The sequence below is a fragment of the Colossoma macropomum genome, unplaced genomic scaffold (assembly GCF_904425465.1).
Source record: "Colossoma macropomum unplaced genomic scaffold, Colossoma_macropomum, whole genome shotgun sequence".
Lineage (NCBI taxonomy): Eukaryota > Metazoa > Chordata > Actinopteri > Characiformes > Serrasalmidae > Colossoma > Colossoma macropomum.
In genome coordinates, this window is record NW_023494784.1 from 21,251,305 (window position 1) to 21,269,693 (window position 18,389).

At 39.4% G+C, this 18,389-nt stretch overlaps 1 protein-coding gene across 1 annotated transcript in view; it reads right to left on the reverse strand.

The window, feature by feature from the left end:
• Positions 1-18,389, reverse strand: part of slc49a4 (solute carrier family 49 member 4) — a 50,253-nt gene that overhangs the window by 14,348 nt on the left and 17,516 nt on the right. The window contains exons 3-5 of the mRNA XM_036593684.1: positions 12,776-13,044; positions 10,849-10,978; positions 1,968-2,076 (exon numbers count right to left, since the gene is read on the reverse strand). Coding sequence (XP_036449577.1) covers positions 1,968-2,076; positions 10,849-10,978; positions 12,776-13,044 — 508 coding nt within the window. The remainder of the gene's footprint in view (positions 1-1,967; positions 2,077-10,848; positions 10,979-12,775; positions 13,045-18,389) is intronic.

Consider the following 18,389-nt stretch of genomic DNA (forward strand, 5'->3'; position numbering starts at 1 on the left):
TTGCCATCCTCAGACCTAGCCACCAAGAAACAGCCTGCCTGCCACAGGGAAAAGTAGTACAGGGCATACCACTCAGTGAGGAGCACCACAACCAAACAGTGCACATACAAATTTTCACTTCTAGCCAGACCTGAGAACTGTGCTCTCTGCAGGCATGTTGGGCTAAATAAAAGAGGTAAAGTTTAGCTTAAGCATTTTGCTTAAAACACAAAATCATCAATCGGTCAAATTCATTGTTTCATTTTGGGTTAGGTTAGGTTTAGGCTATGTCTAAGCCTAAACCTAAATTATTTTCACACTGAACCCTTTATGCACTTTGCTAGCTGCTCACGTCTACACAAGCTGCTTGCACACCAACTGCCTGTATGTGCAGAGCTCAGTCTGATGTGCAGTGAAAAGATCTAGATCTGTTGTCATTTTATGACATAAATAACATGAGCAGGTAAGTGCATTTGAATGTTGTTACTGTACCTGTGCCAATATATAACAGCAAAATTATGCTTTGATATGATACGCATATGCTTATTGTGCTAAACAGCCAGTGGCTTCTTACTTAATATGTAGTGGTTTCTTGTGTCATGTTATTTAAATAAGCAACTGATTTAAGTTTGCTATTTTAAAATGCCAGTTTAGTCCATTAAATAAAAAAGTTGTTTATACTGCAAGTTTGGCTAATAAAAAGTGTGATTATGTTTGTGTTTATTTACCCCACATAGTGTGAGCTTCAGTTTAAAAAAGGGCTAGAAAAAAACTGCCAAAAAATCAAAATGTAATCTTCATATCTAACTTATCCTTGTCTCAGTTTATGTTGAAGGTTAACAAAGTAAAAGGACACTGAAACCACAGAGTGAAAGAAGAGAATGCTTCAGGGAGGTATTATCAATGACGGTACGCTCAGTGAGAATTGAAGCTTAAAGTGAAGACAGACACACCGATGATGTCTGACAGCTGTGAGAGACAGAGAAAGGGGGCATCATACCTTTTGTTTGATTTCCTCAGTGGCAACACCTGTCTAATGATAACCTTGAACAGAAAATTGTCACACAAGGGACTAGGAAACTTCACATCTTCGTCTCCCTCAGGCCCCATTTTCAGATCGGCCTTGAGTGCCATAAGACCGTTTTATCTCGCCGCCCTCAGGTTTCAAATGCAAATGTGAGGAGGTTGGGAAGAATCAGGGACGCTGAGATGGAGGACTCGTCTTATTACGCTCTAGGGCTGTTGAACATGGAGTATTTTCGCAAACATGCAAATAAAGCAGTCTCTAGCATGTATGTTTGATTAGGCACTGATGTGGATAGCTTTGGACTTTTTTTAAAGACCATAATTAGATCTTTTCAACAACAGTTCTAAAGTTCAAAGTCTATTCACATAGACTTGCCAATTTTTAATGAGGAGGTCCAGGAAGGAAAACAGTTTTTGAAGATTTTGCTGTGGGCTCTCAGTCACTGCTGGTGTGTGTGTGTGTGTGTGTGTGTGTGTGTGTGTGTGTGTGTGTGTGTGTATGTGTGTGTGTGTGTGTGTGTATGCCCTGGGGTTAATTATGAGTCAACATCCATTTTGGACAAGGAAATTGCATTTTTTGTGTATACGCCTTGATCATAATTAAACTGATCGTCAACACAGCTGAAAAGAAAGAGGAGGATGAGTCTGACGTCTATCCTCAGGTAACTACAGTTTAAAAAACATTAACCCCCACCTCTCAGACCCCAATATACTGACAAGACATACTGAATATGAAAAAAGATCTGTTATGCTGAAAATAAGCAGCCATCAATTCATAAACTAAACTCTTTTACTTTAACCATAACCTTCTTTTTATTACCATTAGGCTCAGGTTAGTGGTGCTTGAAATTATGATAATGCTTTGCTAGGCTCATCAAACATGAAGGACATAAACCTGGATGTTCTCCACAAAATTTAAAAACCCACAGACGTCCTTTTAGTGAAGAAATTCGATTCCTTACCTGGCTGACTCTGACTGGAGTCAGGATCATGTCCAGTACACCAGACCATCCAGCTACTACTCCTGTGGGTACTGAATAGGCAAGCGCTATCATCAGGAACCTCATATTACTGTAAAAAGAAAAAATGTAAAGAGGCTATGCATTAGAGAATACTCAGCATCCTCTTTGAGAAGAATATGAATATATCATGGTAATTTGAGTTGTCAAAGAACATTCAGAATAATAATCTGAATGTTGAATTTGAATGTCAACATCCCCCGCATTCACTTCTGCGCTTTCATGTCTTTCACTAACAGTGTTTCATTCTGTCATCAACAGTTCAAAAAGTATGAATGGGCTTTATACAGAACTGCAATGATCTCTCCACTTTTCTGAGTATAGCAACAGAAGACAAAGCTCAAAATCATAAAGGAAAACTAAAAAAAGATGTTACACTTGCAAACTGTCTTCAGATCAATTTTTCTTAAATTACACAGACCTAAAAATCAGTTGTCCTGTGGTGATCATTTTTATATCCAAATGCAATTTGAAAGACTACAATACTCAAAACACATTGTCTTAAGTTAAAGGTGGAGAGATTTAACTTAATGACAGTGAGCTTGTAAACAGCCTATAGATAATTAGACCAATCAAAAGCAACCAAACGACCATGTGCTCATGTGTTCATGATACCACAACCACAACTAACTGTCAGTAAATGGCAGCATTCAGCCTCAAGCCAGAAAAAAGTGGATATTTTGGTCTTCTAGGCCAAAATAACAGGTCTTGATTTTGCCTTAAAGAAAATAATCCCAATTGAATTGCAGCTACAATATTGGTCAGAAAACACTACAATTAGATATTTTCCCCCAAATTGTTTAGCCCTAGTGGCTCGGGACTGTTGGAATTAGTTAAAATATTGGACCATTCAGAAAATATTTTGTACACTGAACCTTTCACCACCATCATGGTAATCTATACAACTGCTGTACCCTAAAGGAGAGGAATGTGGTACACATGGAGTATGGGATATCACAGTCTTGCAGGTCTGTCTGAAGACACCTTCACTCATGCCTGCAAGGCAAATGACCCATACTGATGAGGGTAGGGTCACACAGCCCCTTAACCACTTTTAAACCGTCATTACAAGCAACTCCCCTAAGTTCTGTAAGCCACTCTTCAATGAACCTAACAGCAAAGTGAGGCAACCTGTGCTGTGCCTTGTACCTCACCTTCAAGGAACAGTGGCTACATGCATAACCATCAGCTCCTCTCAGTCAATTCGCTCCGTATAATGAATGTAGTTTGGCACTTATATTCATGCTCCACACAGCAAACGCTGAACACCAAAAAACCTGGAAATTAGTTTCCAAGACGTTAACATTCTCCTTGGGGAACTTGGCCACATTCCTTCAAGTAACTCCAGACCCTTTGTTTAGACAAAGCCCTGCCATAAACTGGGGTTCACAAAACAAAAGGACAACCGGTTAAATGAACTAAAGGCCTGAGCATAATTGTATGTAACCTTATGTTTGTTGCTAACTGCGTACATGAAGCTGTGCACTGACAGTATGTGACAATCAACTAGAGGTCAAGGCAAGCAGTCTACATGAAACAAATCTCATGCCCACACCCAGAGGATCAAATGAAACTTCATATGAGCTTCAAAGATAATAGCCACTCAGGTTGAAGCGGCTCTTGCACTATGAATGGTAGCAATAATATTAGAGAGCTAACCTTTGGCCGCTAAACTCCCAAATAATTGATGTGGAAGGAGTGCCGGGCAAGAGAACATGCTCCTCTCACCTTTGCTTTGTTGCCCAATCTGCCAGGGATGTGTCTGTCATCACTGCCTTGTTATATATGACTCTGCCTATTGGCAAGCCATGATAGTAGTAGGCAGGGTCCATTCTTGAGGATAACACAGCCATCCAGTTCTCAGTCATATTTAGTCTTTTTTGGAGATTACTCAAAGCATTCACACCTTGTGACAACATCCAACGATGTTACTCACAAATGTTTACATCTGCACACCCAGCAGAATAACTCTTATCAATGATGGCATAAGGTAGTTTAAGGTACTGGTGAAAAGGTAGGATTGTATCCCAAATTAACTGTAGGAAAATGCTTGTGAGAGAGCACAGGCCTTTTCCAAACCCCAAAGAAGATTTTTTGTTTCAGGAGTTTTTGGCTCATTGTCAGAGAGCAGTTTATTTAGACTGGCTAAGAAACCCAGGTGCTGAATGTGTGACAAAAAGCAGCTGAACCTTCTCCCTTTACTGTGATATTACATTTATGTTGTCCAGATAAGCTAGCAGAGTTTCTCAACCCTGGTCCTGGAGTCCCACTGCCCTGCACTATTTAGTGTCTTCCTTGCTCCTAACACACCTGATCTAACTAATCAGCTCACTACCAGCCCATTATTGAGTTAAAGGGGTGTGTTATAGCAAGAAAAGCACTAAAATGTGCAGGGCAGTGGCACTCCAGGACCAGGATCAAGAAACAGAGCTAGCACATGCACCCCTATATTCTATAAAGTGGCCAAAGCCACGTCTATGCATTTTATATAAGTGCAAGGAGCCAAAGAAAAGCCAAATGGCCAGACAAGGTTCTCACAGGCTGCACCCTTGAATTCTGGATGTACGTATGAAAATATACATCCATAAGATCTGTTGACTAAGCAAAGGAACTGGCAAAGTATAAGCATTTTGAATTTGAAAAGCTTGCAAATCCATAATTAGCTTCAATTTCTGGTACTGAATAACATCCCTTTTGCAAGTCTAACTAAGAAACCCTTTAGTCAGTATGGTGTAGGAAGGGGGGTGGGGGAGTGGTACACTCCACATCTCGGTTCTGTGTACAAATACAAGAAAATGAAAGATGTATCCACCTAATTTTCATGAATGATTCTGTATATTAGCTCCTTTTGTATACAAAATTCTTCTGCAGCACCAGTTGCTCCTGCCTAAACTACTTAAATTTATAAGTGATTTATAGAACAAACATCCTATATTCATCCTTTGCTGTAATGCCAACAATGCTGAACATTTACTTGTTTCTCATTTATTACATTTTGAAAGCAGTGTTCCCAGCCCATTAAAAAGGTTTATTTTGTTACAAACTGCTTTGCTTAGCCCGTCACCCAAAAGACTATCCAGCCTTTCAGCCATGTGACAGAGATAAATTTCTGCAGGACAGGGGTTACACCAAGGTGACAGCGGAGGTAGCTCTCAGGCAAGTGTTATTATAGAATGGGGCAACTGCTTGACAACATAGCTTTGTTTTCTACAGCTTGATGTCACTTTCAAATGCATTTATCTTTAGTCTGACCTCAAGGTTCAAATTTTAAATAAATGTTTTCTGTAACATATTACTGTTAGTAAATAGTTCTTTTGTGTTCATTTCTGGACATGGAGATGAGCTTAATCTAAAAAGATACCCACCATCAAATTCTGAAAGACTTTGCAAAATAACCAACAGAGAAATAATGGGCTTAGAAGATTCTGTCTGATGTCCTTCTCAAAACTGAGGTATGTATATGTAGTTAATCTCTTAGTGCTGATTATTGATACTATGGTGACTTTTTTAAAGAATATAAACAATAAACAATACAGAGTCTGTATTTTCAAAAAATAAAAAGTTCTTTCTTGAAAATGGCCTAATAAAGCCCTATTTGAGCTAAATTAGTTGTACCACAGGTCTGACAATGTAATTTGTGCATGATTGGACTGGCAGATTCGTATAGGATGAAGGATCTGTGTAATTTCACCAAATGACTCCAAATAGCCTGGTTCAAAACATCATCATGAGGGTGTTTACGTCAGCATTATGTGACAGGTGCCATTAACTGGCATACAGACTAGCATTAGCCTTGTAAAGCAGGTTTATTCAACTTACCAAATGCTACCCACAACACAGAAAACACATTACCTTGTGAGAGGTACTTTTGAGATATTTCATTTTCCTTACCCTTGTAATTTTGCCATCACCAAAAATGTTGTGGATTTCAGTAGTTTTGTCATGAACTTGAGGATTGCATAATTGGCTGTTTACAGTGCTTAAGAGCTTTGCTATGTTGATGGCTTGCATGCCACTGAAATTAGCTTTTAGACTTCTAAACAATCACTTCAACTGACCAGTTAATTTAATTAAAGGCATTTTTCAAATTAGAATCACTTACTTTTCTAATGTTACTTTTCTAACCAATTCTAATGTTAGCTAAAGTTGTCAGATTGGTAGCCAGCTAGCTAAATTATCATTTCTACAAAACAGAGAACTAACTAACTAACTAACTAACTAACTAACTACTAAAAGCTGAGTTCAAGGAATATGATTAATCATATTAGATTAGATTGATTAGCTAATATTGCCACCTTTGGAGGTTATTAGTTTGCTAGCAAATTAAAAAAATAAAGTTACCTTGCTTTTCCATCTGGTATTACTAGTCACCTAATCTACAGTCTATAGCCACAAAGTTAGCCATCTAATTTACAAAATCTGCAAAGAAGCAACCTAGCTATCAGGGTAGCAAAAGGTTAACTATCTAGAAAAAATAAATCTGAAACTGCAGTCATCTCATAAATGTGTAGCTAGCTAAGCCATCTAATATTATGGAATTAATCTGTGGTTTAAAAAAGCTTTTGTATGTACTTTTTCATAATTCTTTTCGTAAAACAAGTGTCGGTGATGCTACTGTCTAATTTAGATTACCAAAGAATGAAACTTCTTCAAAAGTGCACATTAAAGTATATACTAAACATTTCATCTGCGTTTTTTGGCAATTCTAGAAAACACCATTACCAAATATCCTTGGATTTTAACATTCAGCACTCAAAAGTATCTTAAGTCAATGACTTTAAGATATAAAAGCTGATCACTGCAAAAGAGTTTTGCTATTTTGAAAGTGAAATCTTTGGTCCTCAATATATCAAAACTGCACTGGATGCAGATAGAACTTATTCTATAATTCTATAAACAGACTATATGGTTTATCTAACAACCTCAGAAGAAGGGAGTACAAACGCAAACACTGAATCTTATCTGCCTCCGATTATTTTAATCCAATTTACACATGCATATATCGAAAATCACAAATCAGGTAATCTGATTTCAACAAATAATTTCCTTCAGCCCTCATTAATGAATACAACACAGCTCTTAGGATTTGACCATTAAAACATGCTACAGGCATGATTTGCCACTAATCCTCATCTGATGCAAAGACCTCTGGCTATATTTTCGCTTTATCTAATAGCATTTTTATGAGAATCTCTCCAATCACTGCATTAGAGCAGCAGAGCCAAGAGTGTCTAGAGATTCCCCTTACAGAATCAGCCCCTCTCACCTTTGTGGGTCTCTGGCAGCACTCCAATCACTCCTGTCCCAATTACAATCATCAGCCATGCTCACTCACTCTCCCCCTAATGGCCCAAATGGAGCCTCCCTGATTTCCCTGTGTGGGTGAGCTCCTGCACAAACCAACAAAGCATCTGACAGCCATCATAGGCACTCTCCAAAGACACTTTGTTTATCTTTCTGAAACTGTCTGCTTTGCTGAAGATTTTTTTTCTTGCCAAAAGCATTTTCTCACACTGCATCTTGGAGGGACAGCTGGTGAATTCTTGAAAGCATCAAGACAGAAAAAAGTTAAGTCTTTGTCAATCTGAAACTTAGGAGTATGGCTGTAAATTATTACCTCTGTCTCTATGAAGATGTTTGACAGGGCAGTATGGGTGCTGAGCAAAGCCCACTCCCAGTCTGTGCAGTTGCAGCCATGGCAAAGTCTTGCAAGAGCAATTGTAAAAGTGTTTTGATTGAGAACCTTTTCTCCCAGCTGCATCCATGTCATTAACCTTCCGCTGGATAGAAAATCAATACCTGTGCACCTTTTTTTCCCTAGCAAGAGCTTATTTAGATTACAGTAGGTAAGCATGCCAGGCATTTTCCTTGCCTGTGAAATATTTCGGAAGAGTCACCAGGCCAAAGGCATCATCAGCTAAGTGCCGTTTGTCCTTGGCAGGCCCAGCTGTAAGCTAGAATACTTCTGAAGACAGAGCCATTTTTATCACCAAGCTCCATCAATCCTAATACTATTCTATCATCAGAGTTACTACAGTAATCAAGCTCTGGATAATGGTTCTAGGAAAGTCGTTATGAAGTGATGGCATTATAAGCATCAGAGAGAGACGTCTGTGCGAACAATCAAACTCAAAGCAATTAAAGGAGCAGTATCTCAAACTCATGAGACATCTAAGCCTGAAGAGATAACTCTGAGCTTTGAAAAATGAAGACACAGTACACTCCAATGCCATCCCTTCACCTCAGTAAACAACTTCTATAAACTGCCTCTGTGGAAATCCTTCCCGAAGCTCTATCAGGCCATTTTTACACTGGGGTAAGTATAAAGTTGCAACAGGAAGCTCTCCTCCTATTGGTTGGACACATACATGTAAAGACACCTTTCAGTGAAATCTGAATATGCCATTCACATGAATCGTACGGATTTGATGAGTCGATGAGTTTTGGGGTTCTGTTGCCAGCAGAAAATTCTGAGAGAGAATCTGAGAGAGAATCCCTCCAAACACAGCACCGCAGCAGATCACAGTCATTACTTAGCCAACACGGAGTTGGCAACTCGCAGTTTTGGCTGAATAATTCATTTTTATGGTCCAATCACAACTAAGATGATGTTGCTAAAACATGAATAGCATGTTATCATGAACATTCATGAACATATCAAGACCATTAGCTTTCATTTAGTTTTCATCTGAAATTTATGTAGGACACGCTCATTTCTGTGAACTGTCATGACTGCTATGAGAGCTTTGAGACCATCTACAAATTACATCGCAAGCGGTGATCATCGGGGTCCAAGCACTACATTCCATAATGGGTCCAGTAGAAAACAAATGTTAAAGTTTTTAGAATGGCCTCTATTTATAATAGATATGGAGTCTCAAAAGAAGGCGCATGGCAAATTTTATACACAGTGGCCTTTTGACTTTGGTATGGTAAACAACAAGCTTTGCATAGTTGTTGAATTCCACAGCTGTTACTCCTCTATTTCAGTCTCAGAATGTGCAAGAATTCTCATGTTAAATCTTCTCCAAGAAACATCACCGAACCATGCTACAGGGGATTGGTTTCTAAGCTTGTCATCTTTTTACTGCACTTGAGTTTTCATGTCTGTGGACAGATAGCATTGTAGTCTAAATACAGATGCCCCATCGAAATGATTATGTAGAACAGGTAACATCAACATTGTTTTTCCCCTTTGCGCAGAGCTTTCCCCTCTCAGCAGAAAGTTTGCATATCTGCAAGCGTCAGTGAGAGTTTGTGGGAAAGTTCTGGTTTACCTCAGGGTGGTGAACTGTTGGCAGTTTAAAAGAAATGTCAGTATGCCAGTGCCACTGGATGCTCACTCCTTTCTAGTTCACAGCCTTCAACTCATTCCAACAGTGCTGAAGTGAACACACCCAAGGCAAGGATGGTCGCCTCTGATCTGTAAACACTGACACTGTTTCTGGCTTTGATAAACAACCTCTATCAAGAAGGGACTCAGTGGAAAACTATGCCAACTTCAGTCTGACCACAGCGCACAGAGTTCTGTGGCCAGTGAGAGTACACACGAAGATGATCTATTTATTGTGCAGGGACAGTGTGCCAACTTAAGACTTGATAATTAATCTAGGGGGATGGAAGCACATCTTTGATGTGCATTAACTAACCGGAGCAGATGGAGAGTGGCAAAATGACAAGACCCTATTCGTTAAGACTCTCTGTCCCTTACGTCCAGACCAAATTCATAAGCTCGTTCTCAGATTCTTCAGAAGTAGGAATGGATACATTGATCTCAGCAAGGTATTTTAATAACTTCAGCAAAGTTGCAAAAAGACATTTTATGAGTTACATACTGTTGTACCAACACATACATGGATAACAATTTGCATTTGCATATAGTTTACACACACACACACACACACACACACACACACACACACACACACACACACACACACACACACGCACACACGGTTAACAACCGTGGTTGCATTTTATGGTTCTCGCAGAAACACAGCAAGGCAGAATCAGAGAATGTGGGCGGAGGCCTCTGCCAGTTTTAAACAAATGAATGTATAATACAAAAACCCATTCAATTCATGACATTTTAAACAAGTCCATGGCATTTAAAACCTGGAGGTCTTCACTATCTCAGAGTCAGTGGGCTCAGCAAAATATACATCTACCAGCATATGAAAAAGTTTGTGAACTGCCTTGTTGGAGGGATTTTATTTTTCCACAGACACTCGTTAGCTTTTCTACAATCTGTGCTGAACCTTAGGGTGCAACAATACATCCCCATGATTTGATACAATTCATGATACTGGTCTCACAATCAGTTATTCTCATGATATTTTGAACAAAATGATGACTCTAATCATGTAATCACGTTTAGATACATTCGCACACACACTCACACCTAAGGGCAAGGGCGTCCAATTAGCCTGACTGCATGTCTTTGGACTGTGTAAGGAAACCGGAGTACCCGGAGGAAACCCACGCAGATACAGGGAGAACATGCAAACTCCACACAGAAAGGACCCTGGTCGCTCGACCGGGGAATCGAACCCAGGCCCTTCTTTCTGTGAGGCGACAGCATCTCTATGGCTGGGACATTACTGTTACACACAAACTACTAAACGTTACTTTTCTTGAGCTCCAACAACACCAATATATAATAGTTACAGTAAATACTTTAATGCATAATAACACCCAATATGGATTGTGATAGTGTCTTGTTGTTTGCCCAAAATAAACAACTGAATTAACTTTGCTAAAGCTGTTCTGTAGGCACTGGCTTTATGTGGCAGTGTATGGTGTGAGCTGGTAGATAACAGCATACCTCAGTAGTCTGCAGATGCTGCTCCTGTAGCTGAGACGTTGGCTAGCTGCTGCCACGCTGGGTGGCCTGGGTGGCCTGGAGGGGAAGTAGAGCAGCACGGCTACAAAGAAGACCGCAATCACCCCCAACTCTGTGTGTTTACACATAAAACAATATTGTTAACAGGCTGATAATACAAGCAAATCAGCAAACAAAGGCTTGCATTCTAATCTCTGAGACTGTGTGGCTCAAAATTAATCTGTCTCTGTTTATAAAATCCTTCACCGGCCTATACAGCTCAGAGTACTTTCTCAGACGTTAAATTCACATTGAGAGAAAAACATCCCACAAAACACTTCTCATCTGGCTCACATTCTTCATGAGTTAACGATGAATCCCATGGATTTATTACACTACTGTACAGTGAGGAAACACGTAACGAGACAAGTCAGTGTCTTGTTAACCCAGCCCTCTGCAAACAGCAACAGTCACAAGTGATGCTTCTTCTTTAAATTTTGGCACAATCAAGTGTGGGTCTGGGTCCAGAATAAGGCTGCATGATATAGACAAAATTTCAGAGTGTTTATATTGCTAAATATTGTGTTAGTGCAATATACCTATACACAATTTATATTGAGAACATATGATTAGGAGCTCTGAATACCTTGATTCACACAACACTCTGGAACTCAGGCTCATTTACATATTGTGACCTTCTGTGATATCAGTATTATAAAGGCCAGTATTGTGATAACAATTAACAGACCACCTACAGTGACCTCCAGAAACACTGGCACCCTTGGAAAAGATTACCAAAACAAGCTTAGGAAAACATTTTTTCCTATTTATCACTGATGTTCCATTGAAAATATGAGAGAAATAACCTTTTTATGCTTTCTCAGTGGCCATCTTAGTCCCCTGATCTCAAACCCACTGAAAACCTGCAGGGTGAGCTAAAGCTAATTTATTTTTTGAATAATTTTACCTCGCTGAAAGGTTCGATTTTTCTCTTTTTCAGTGTAAGATCAAGCTAATACAAAACAGAGACAATTTTTCACAGCTTTCTGTGCTCTTTTTAAGCAAGCACGCCACCAATTCTGGAGGGCACAGAACTGCACAGCCCTAGTTTAGTCAAATTGTGCACTGCTGTCACCTACTCACATCATAAAAAGCTCTTTTTTTCATTTCTGGCTTAATATAAAACAACAAAAAGGAACATTACAAGTAGAATAGGCTCTAATGTGCTGACAAACTTCCAGAAATGCCCTGCAGTTTTAGATCACTCCTGTTTACTTTATTGGGCTGATATATGACGAGAACAATTTAAAAGGTCGGTCAATTACTTTACTAAAAATAAATAAAAATAGTCCAGCCTCTTCTTGAACATAATTTAGATGCTTCACAGTCAGTCAATTTCCAAACAACAGCATTTCCATAAAACTGCAACTATGATCAATTTTGAAGAACATACATACATAACCCTTCTCGAATGCTTATTATAGAGAAGACTGACTATTGCTTTTCTGAATGTGTTAGATGAATGCTTTTTCCTCTTGAGAAGACATGTCAAAACATGTGAAATATGTCTTTTCAATCCACTGCCTAGCGTTGCATATAGCTGTGCATTTTTTCTTCCAAACTTCTAAAGCCAACAGAATTTTTCCTTGTTGTCTCTCTCGCAAATAGAAAAATCTTTTTTTAACAAACTCAGTGTTTCATTCTATTACAAGGCTAGATTTCTTTTCTTCTCTTTAAATACTTTAATTTTCTGAATCAGTTAACCAGAACAACAGTAGTCATTCTTTAAAAAGAAGTAAAGTCAAATGTTGTTCAGATGTTTGATTTGGAGTGACATCATGAATTATTTTGCTTGAGATTGCTTTTCGATTTTTAGTGGTATAAATGCTCTTTGAGCATAGTTTTAGAGCTTCGACAAACAGGACTGTACCTGTATAAAGAACCAGCTGTATTCTGTCCCTGATGTGGCCTGGATCCCAGTGAGTGATGGTGTTCACTATTTGTGTATCATTGGGTGCTGGCACAGCCAGAGGGCCAATCAAGAAGGAACAGGCTGCCCCCAGGTAGCCAACCAAAGATGCGACAGCTGTGGCTGTGGCCCTCTGGTCTGGAGCGAACCAAGTAGTAGAGAGGAGAGGTCCGGCACTCATCAGTGTTGGACCGGCTAAACCGTTAAGAAGCTGACCTCCGTGAATTAACCTGCAAATTGAAAAGAAAAGTATGATTATAGAAGATGTACTGCATACCATTCCTTCTCAATTTAACACCGTTACGTTTCGGACATGAAAGAATGACTGTGATGAAAAAACTCTAACTGTAGGCCCACATGTCATCAGTGCCTACAGGCACAGGCAGCGACCAATGAGACCATTTCAGCAAATTACAGCATCTCAATCGTCCAAACACTTACAGTGAAAAAAACACAATTTTGCCAGGCAGGGGAAACAAAACTAATTTTAACCTCTCTATTCATAGCAACAGGTCTGAGTAACTGCAGCTGTCTGCATTAGACATGTAGTTGACTGGGGAACAACAATTCAGGCTTTCTCTGTCTGTCTCGTGGAGGGTTGGGGAGTGGGTATCCATTGGGAGGCTCCTGATGGCTCAGATCTATCTGAGTAAACTGGGCCCTGACCCATCCCTAGTGCACAGTACAGCAGCAATACACGCAATACTGCTCTTCTGAATCCCTTTCCATCTGCTATAGACAATATGCACAGTGCTATTTGAAACAAAGGACTTGGTACATGACAAGCTACAGTACCAATACAATAGCTGTTGGGTTAAGTAAACCAAATTTCAATCATGCAAGGGCATGAAAACAGTATAATTGATCACATAAAACATGACTGTTAAAGTAAAACATGTATGTCCATGTATGATTAGGACAGGTCCAATAGCTGGTGATAGATCTTGAAATATCCATCACTTATCACTTCTGAAATATTTGTCTGGCTTGGGTTGGGTTTGAATTTCAGTCCGTTTTCCCATTTTTAAATGGCCCATATGCTACATTTTTCTTGTTTTCTTTTTTTATTGTGTTGTTTTATGTACTAAAGCCCTTAAACAGGCTATTTTTGTTGCTGCGCTTTTATAATAATAATAATAATAATAATAGCAATAATAATAACAACAATAATATTATTTATATAATAATATAATTTATAATAACAGCATGTTTTGAGAGTTTTCAACTTCTGAGTGGTATCCTTGCATGATTGTACTCTAAAGCCTTTCTCTGCAAGATTTTTGATCAAACTGCAAACATTTGTGTCATTTTTCTGCACTACATTATTGGTGAATTGCCACTGCCCTACATCCACTTTTAAAACACATGAAGCACTAACCGAACAGCTCTTTAGTTCAACTGTAAACACCTTTAAGAGCTTTTTTTATTACGCACACAGCAGCCAAACACTTAGGGCTGAAAGATTAATCATTTTTATATCGAAAATGCTATTTGAAGGCATGTAATTTTCAAATCGCACGACCTGCCATTTTTATTATAGAACATATTATTAACAATGTTCTCTTACCAAGTTTTAAATAAGCAAATTTAACCTAATAACACAGAGCCTGTGAACTGCCTACAGATAAGTTAGATCAGTCAGAAGCAACAAAACACCCATGTCTTGTGTATGTGACATCACAACCATCACAACTGGTAGTCAGACATAATCATTATTTAAGCTTCATGCCAGAAAAAGTGGATATTCTGGTCTTCTTAGCCAAAAAAATACAGGCCTGGAAATACATTTGTGGAAAATAATTGCATTTAAATCGCAATCGTAAGATTGTTCAGACAAATTACAAGTAGATATTTTCCCCAAATCATTTAGCCCCACAAACAAGTGCTAGCTTAGTGTGAGCATCCATTTTTCCCCAACCTCAACAGCTAAAGTTTCATTAACGCTTTTAGATGGGAAGCAGGAGATTCTGACATGGAAACTTCCGAGCTCCAGGTAGTCATAAATGCAGCATGAAAACTTCAACCTTAATGGGTTGGGCTAAACTGGTGCATCCAACAGGCTAAATTTGTTGGTCTTTGTGACATCACCAAAACACAGAATTCAAAATGGACTGTTTTTGAAGCTTAATTTCCATGTATGGATTGGGCAGACTCAGAGAACAACATGTTTTGAAAATTTAACACTGAACCCATTAAAAAAGGAAGGAAAATTCAGTTATGGGCCATTTAACAAGTTCTCTCTACTTTATTTTTACTCCCTACTTTTAATAATCTAAACAGTTTTTAATCTGGCATGCCCGTCACTTGTGTTGTTGGTAGTAAGCAAGGCCCACAAGACTAGAATTAAAACGAGACATTAGCCTGAAGGCCTGGGTCAGGTTTGGATACAAAACTTGGTTGTATTTCGATTCCGACCAAAATTTCAGATCCAATGAAGCTCTAGTTGGTGAAGGGCAAAAAGTACAGCGATGGCTATTTGCTTTGCAGTCATGGCATATGTGGCCCAGATTTGAAATCTCATTGTGACTAAATATTTTCAGAAACCATTTCAGCTATACAACAGCGACTACTCACTCCCTAGCATGAGGTCACTTCAACTGACTGTCTACCTCACAAGTCAAAACAAAATCTGTAGCAGTAGACAAAGACATGCCTTTCCTTCCACGACAGATCAATAAATAGCACTGATCTAGTCCAGAATCTCGCCCTCAATTCCTCTGTGCTGTGCTTCTTTGTTCTTTTGTGTTGTGATCTGACTTTGCTGCTGTGATAGATTTTAAATCCTGTCTAATATGCTTTTCAATTGGAATCTAGCTACTGTGATGTTGGTGTTCACGTTAAAGCCCCTTCACGACACTCTCTGTAATGAAATAGGCAAGTGGCTAGGCTTTGTTCGGGAGCTGGATGGAGACTGAGCTTCCACTGAATAAGCAGAATCCCTCCACATTTGCATTAACAGCAGACTTCATTACGACACCCCTCACGTAGCTCATAATTGGATCGCAGCTGATTCCAAATCCCAAACCCAAAGCTGATCATTACAACTTCAAGACTGTTGCCAACTACTCTGTGAAAGAATAAGAAAATTATGCTAAATCTGGCATAAAGCCAGGCGATGATAACATCAAATTTCACCCACTGGATCGAAGCAGAGGCCAATGAGTTCCATTCACTGAGCTAATTCACTCCTATTCTAATTATTGGAGGCAAGAAGTTGCTCATGGGTGACCTCAAGCCCTGCTGTACGATCTGTCTTCGCGATCAGCTGACACACAAGTGTAAGTCCAGATACGGCAGTGAGGCAGAGGAAAAGATGAAATAAGGAAAGTGTGAGCGAGCCTGGCAATTTAGACAGACTAAGCTTGGCAATTTAGAGAGAGATTATTAACTTAACAAATATCGATAAGCAGTGGCAGAGGGAGTCTCAATACACTCTGATTAAGCGTCCCTCTGACAGAATGTGTCCATTACTCCACTCTAATAGCCTGTATGACTGGCACAGCTGATCCAGTCTAGTCTCAAATACCACTCCATGGCTATGCAACAAAGAAACTGGCAGACTGACTTCTCTACATTCCCCTCACAAAGCAGCTTAGTGGGTGTAACAGTTTGTACCATCAAACATTCCTATTGAACCAAAGCCAGCTTCAGCAGGTGAGTTTTAATACGGTGAGGTGGTATGCTTTCTGTTCAAGTTGTTGGCCTGTAAAACAAAGGTTGTGATAACATGAAGTGATCATGTTTAAAGTACTGAAAAAAAATCGTGTTAGAAACACCATGCAACAGGGCAGGCTTCTGTTTAACTGCCAGGTGCACAATGCCTCTGATGGCTGGTAATTTTCCATGCTCTGATGAAGTCGTGGTACTCATGGTGCCACGGCAATGCGGTTGGCAGGGCTGCAGATGTGCCTGCTGACACGTTCGGGCCGAAATAATCAGGAATTCGGCCACAGCACCCAAGCAGCACCCTTTAATCAGAGGCTCTGCCTGCTATTTGCATACATTTGCCCTGACGATCACAATCTGCTTTGATTTGAGAGCAATCATTGGCATTCTCAATCAGAGGCCATCGCAATAATGGATTTTCTCATGCTGAGGCTCAGAGGTTTCCTCTACAAGCAAGACAGGAAGAGAAAGAAAGAGAAGTGAATCAGTCAAGAGGAGAATTGGAGGTCCCTCTCACATACAAATCCATCTACTCACAGAAAAAAAAAACCTACCCGTGAGAATTCCATGAAAATGGGTTCATCAAACATTCAAACATGATGGGCTTTTGCTACTCACATGTCTTTCTCTCAAAAACATGCTTATCCATCTGTCATCAAGGGAATCTTTCTAAGTTGAGCTAACAGTAGCCATTTTTTTCCAGAATGCTCAGCTCTTCTGATATGAAATGCACAGTTTGATGGTTTCAGAGATGCCCTTGAACTCTTTTACAGAGGACCCTGAAGCAGGGTAACTCAGGACTTACTACAATCAGAATCAATCTCCTTCACCTAAGCTCTTGATGTTTCAGTACATATGTTCATCACTTTCGAGACAAGCACAGCACAGGTCAGAAGCAGACCTTCACATCTCTTGAGGCGGAAGATCACTCAGCTAATTCTCAATGCAAGTGCTGACACCTACTGGTGGAAGCAGTAGTTGTGCTTCTGTCTTCCTTGGCTATTTCTATGTTCTCATTTTAATTCTGATTAGGAAGAAAGAGGATTAGAGGCACCAATAACATAGGGTCATAAGACGTGGTGTGGATGGTGAGCTATTTTGACACCTCTGCCTGGTGTATTAGAAGTCAGAGGGCTGAATCACAGGCTCAGAAACACACTACATAAATTCAGAATTTATGGATAAATCACACCTACAGTGTCAGAAGAACTGTAAGCTGCTGTGTGTGAATCACAAGCTAATATTAAACCGCCCTCCATTCCCATACCAAATGATATTGGTATAGCGCAACATAATGTAGATCAGATTAATATCTTTGTGGGGGTGGGGGGTGGTGTAGTCTGAATCTAGGCTTAATTCTACACCAGGGCCACTCAAAGTGTGGCCCGCAGTTCCTAAAATTAACCTGCTAACACCATCTCTTCAACCAATGACAGAATGAACATATTTTTATACTATATAACTTATTAAATTCATATTTTTATTTTAAATTTCTAAGCATTTCAAGCATTTTAGTGACTAAATATATTAAAATGTCATAAAATCCTACCTACCTACATTTATTAATTGTGCATTGTTTATTAATGATACACATGATTACTATTAGAGATGGAAGGATTGATCAGCTGTGCATTGGTATCGGCTGATTTTCAGCCCAAACATGCGATCAGTGATCGACCGATATCTCTCTAACTTCGCTGATCCTGAGAGCTGATCAGTGAGGTAAAACATATGAACTATATTTCACCTGAAGTGCCAGAATTTAACTGCTGCCCCGTTTAAGATGCAATGGTTGAACAAGAAGCCAACTTCAGCCTCGTCATATCTATTTCACTAATGAAAAACATTTTTCCTGAAGTATATTATTACACATTTGACTCCTATTTCGCTGTAAATTTGCTGTGTGTAC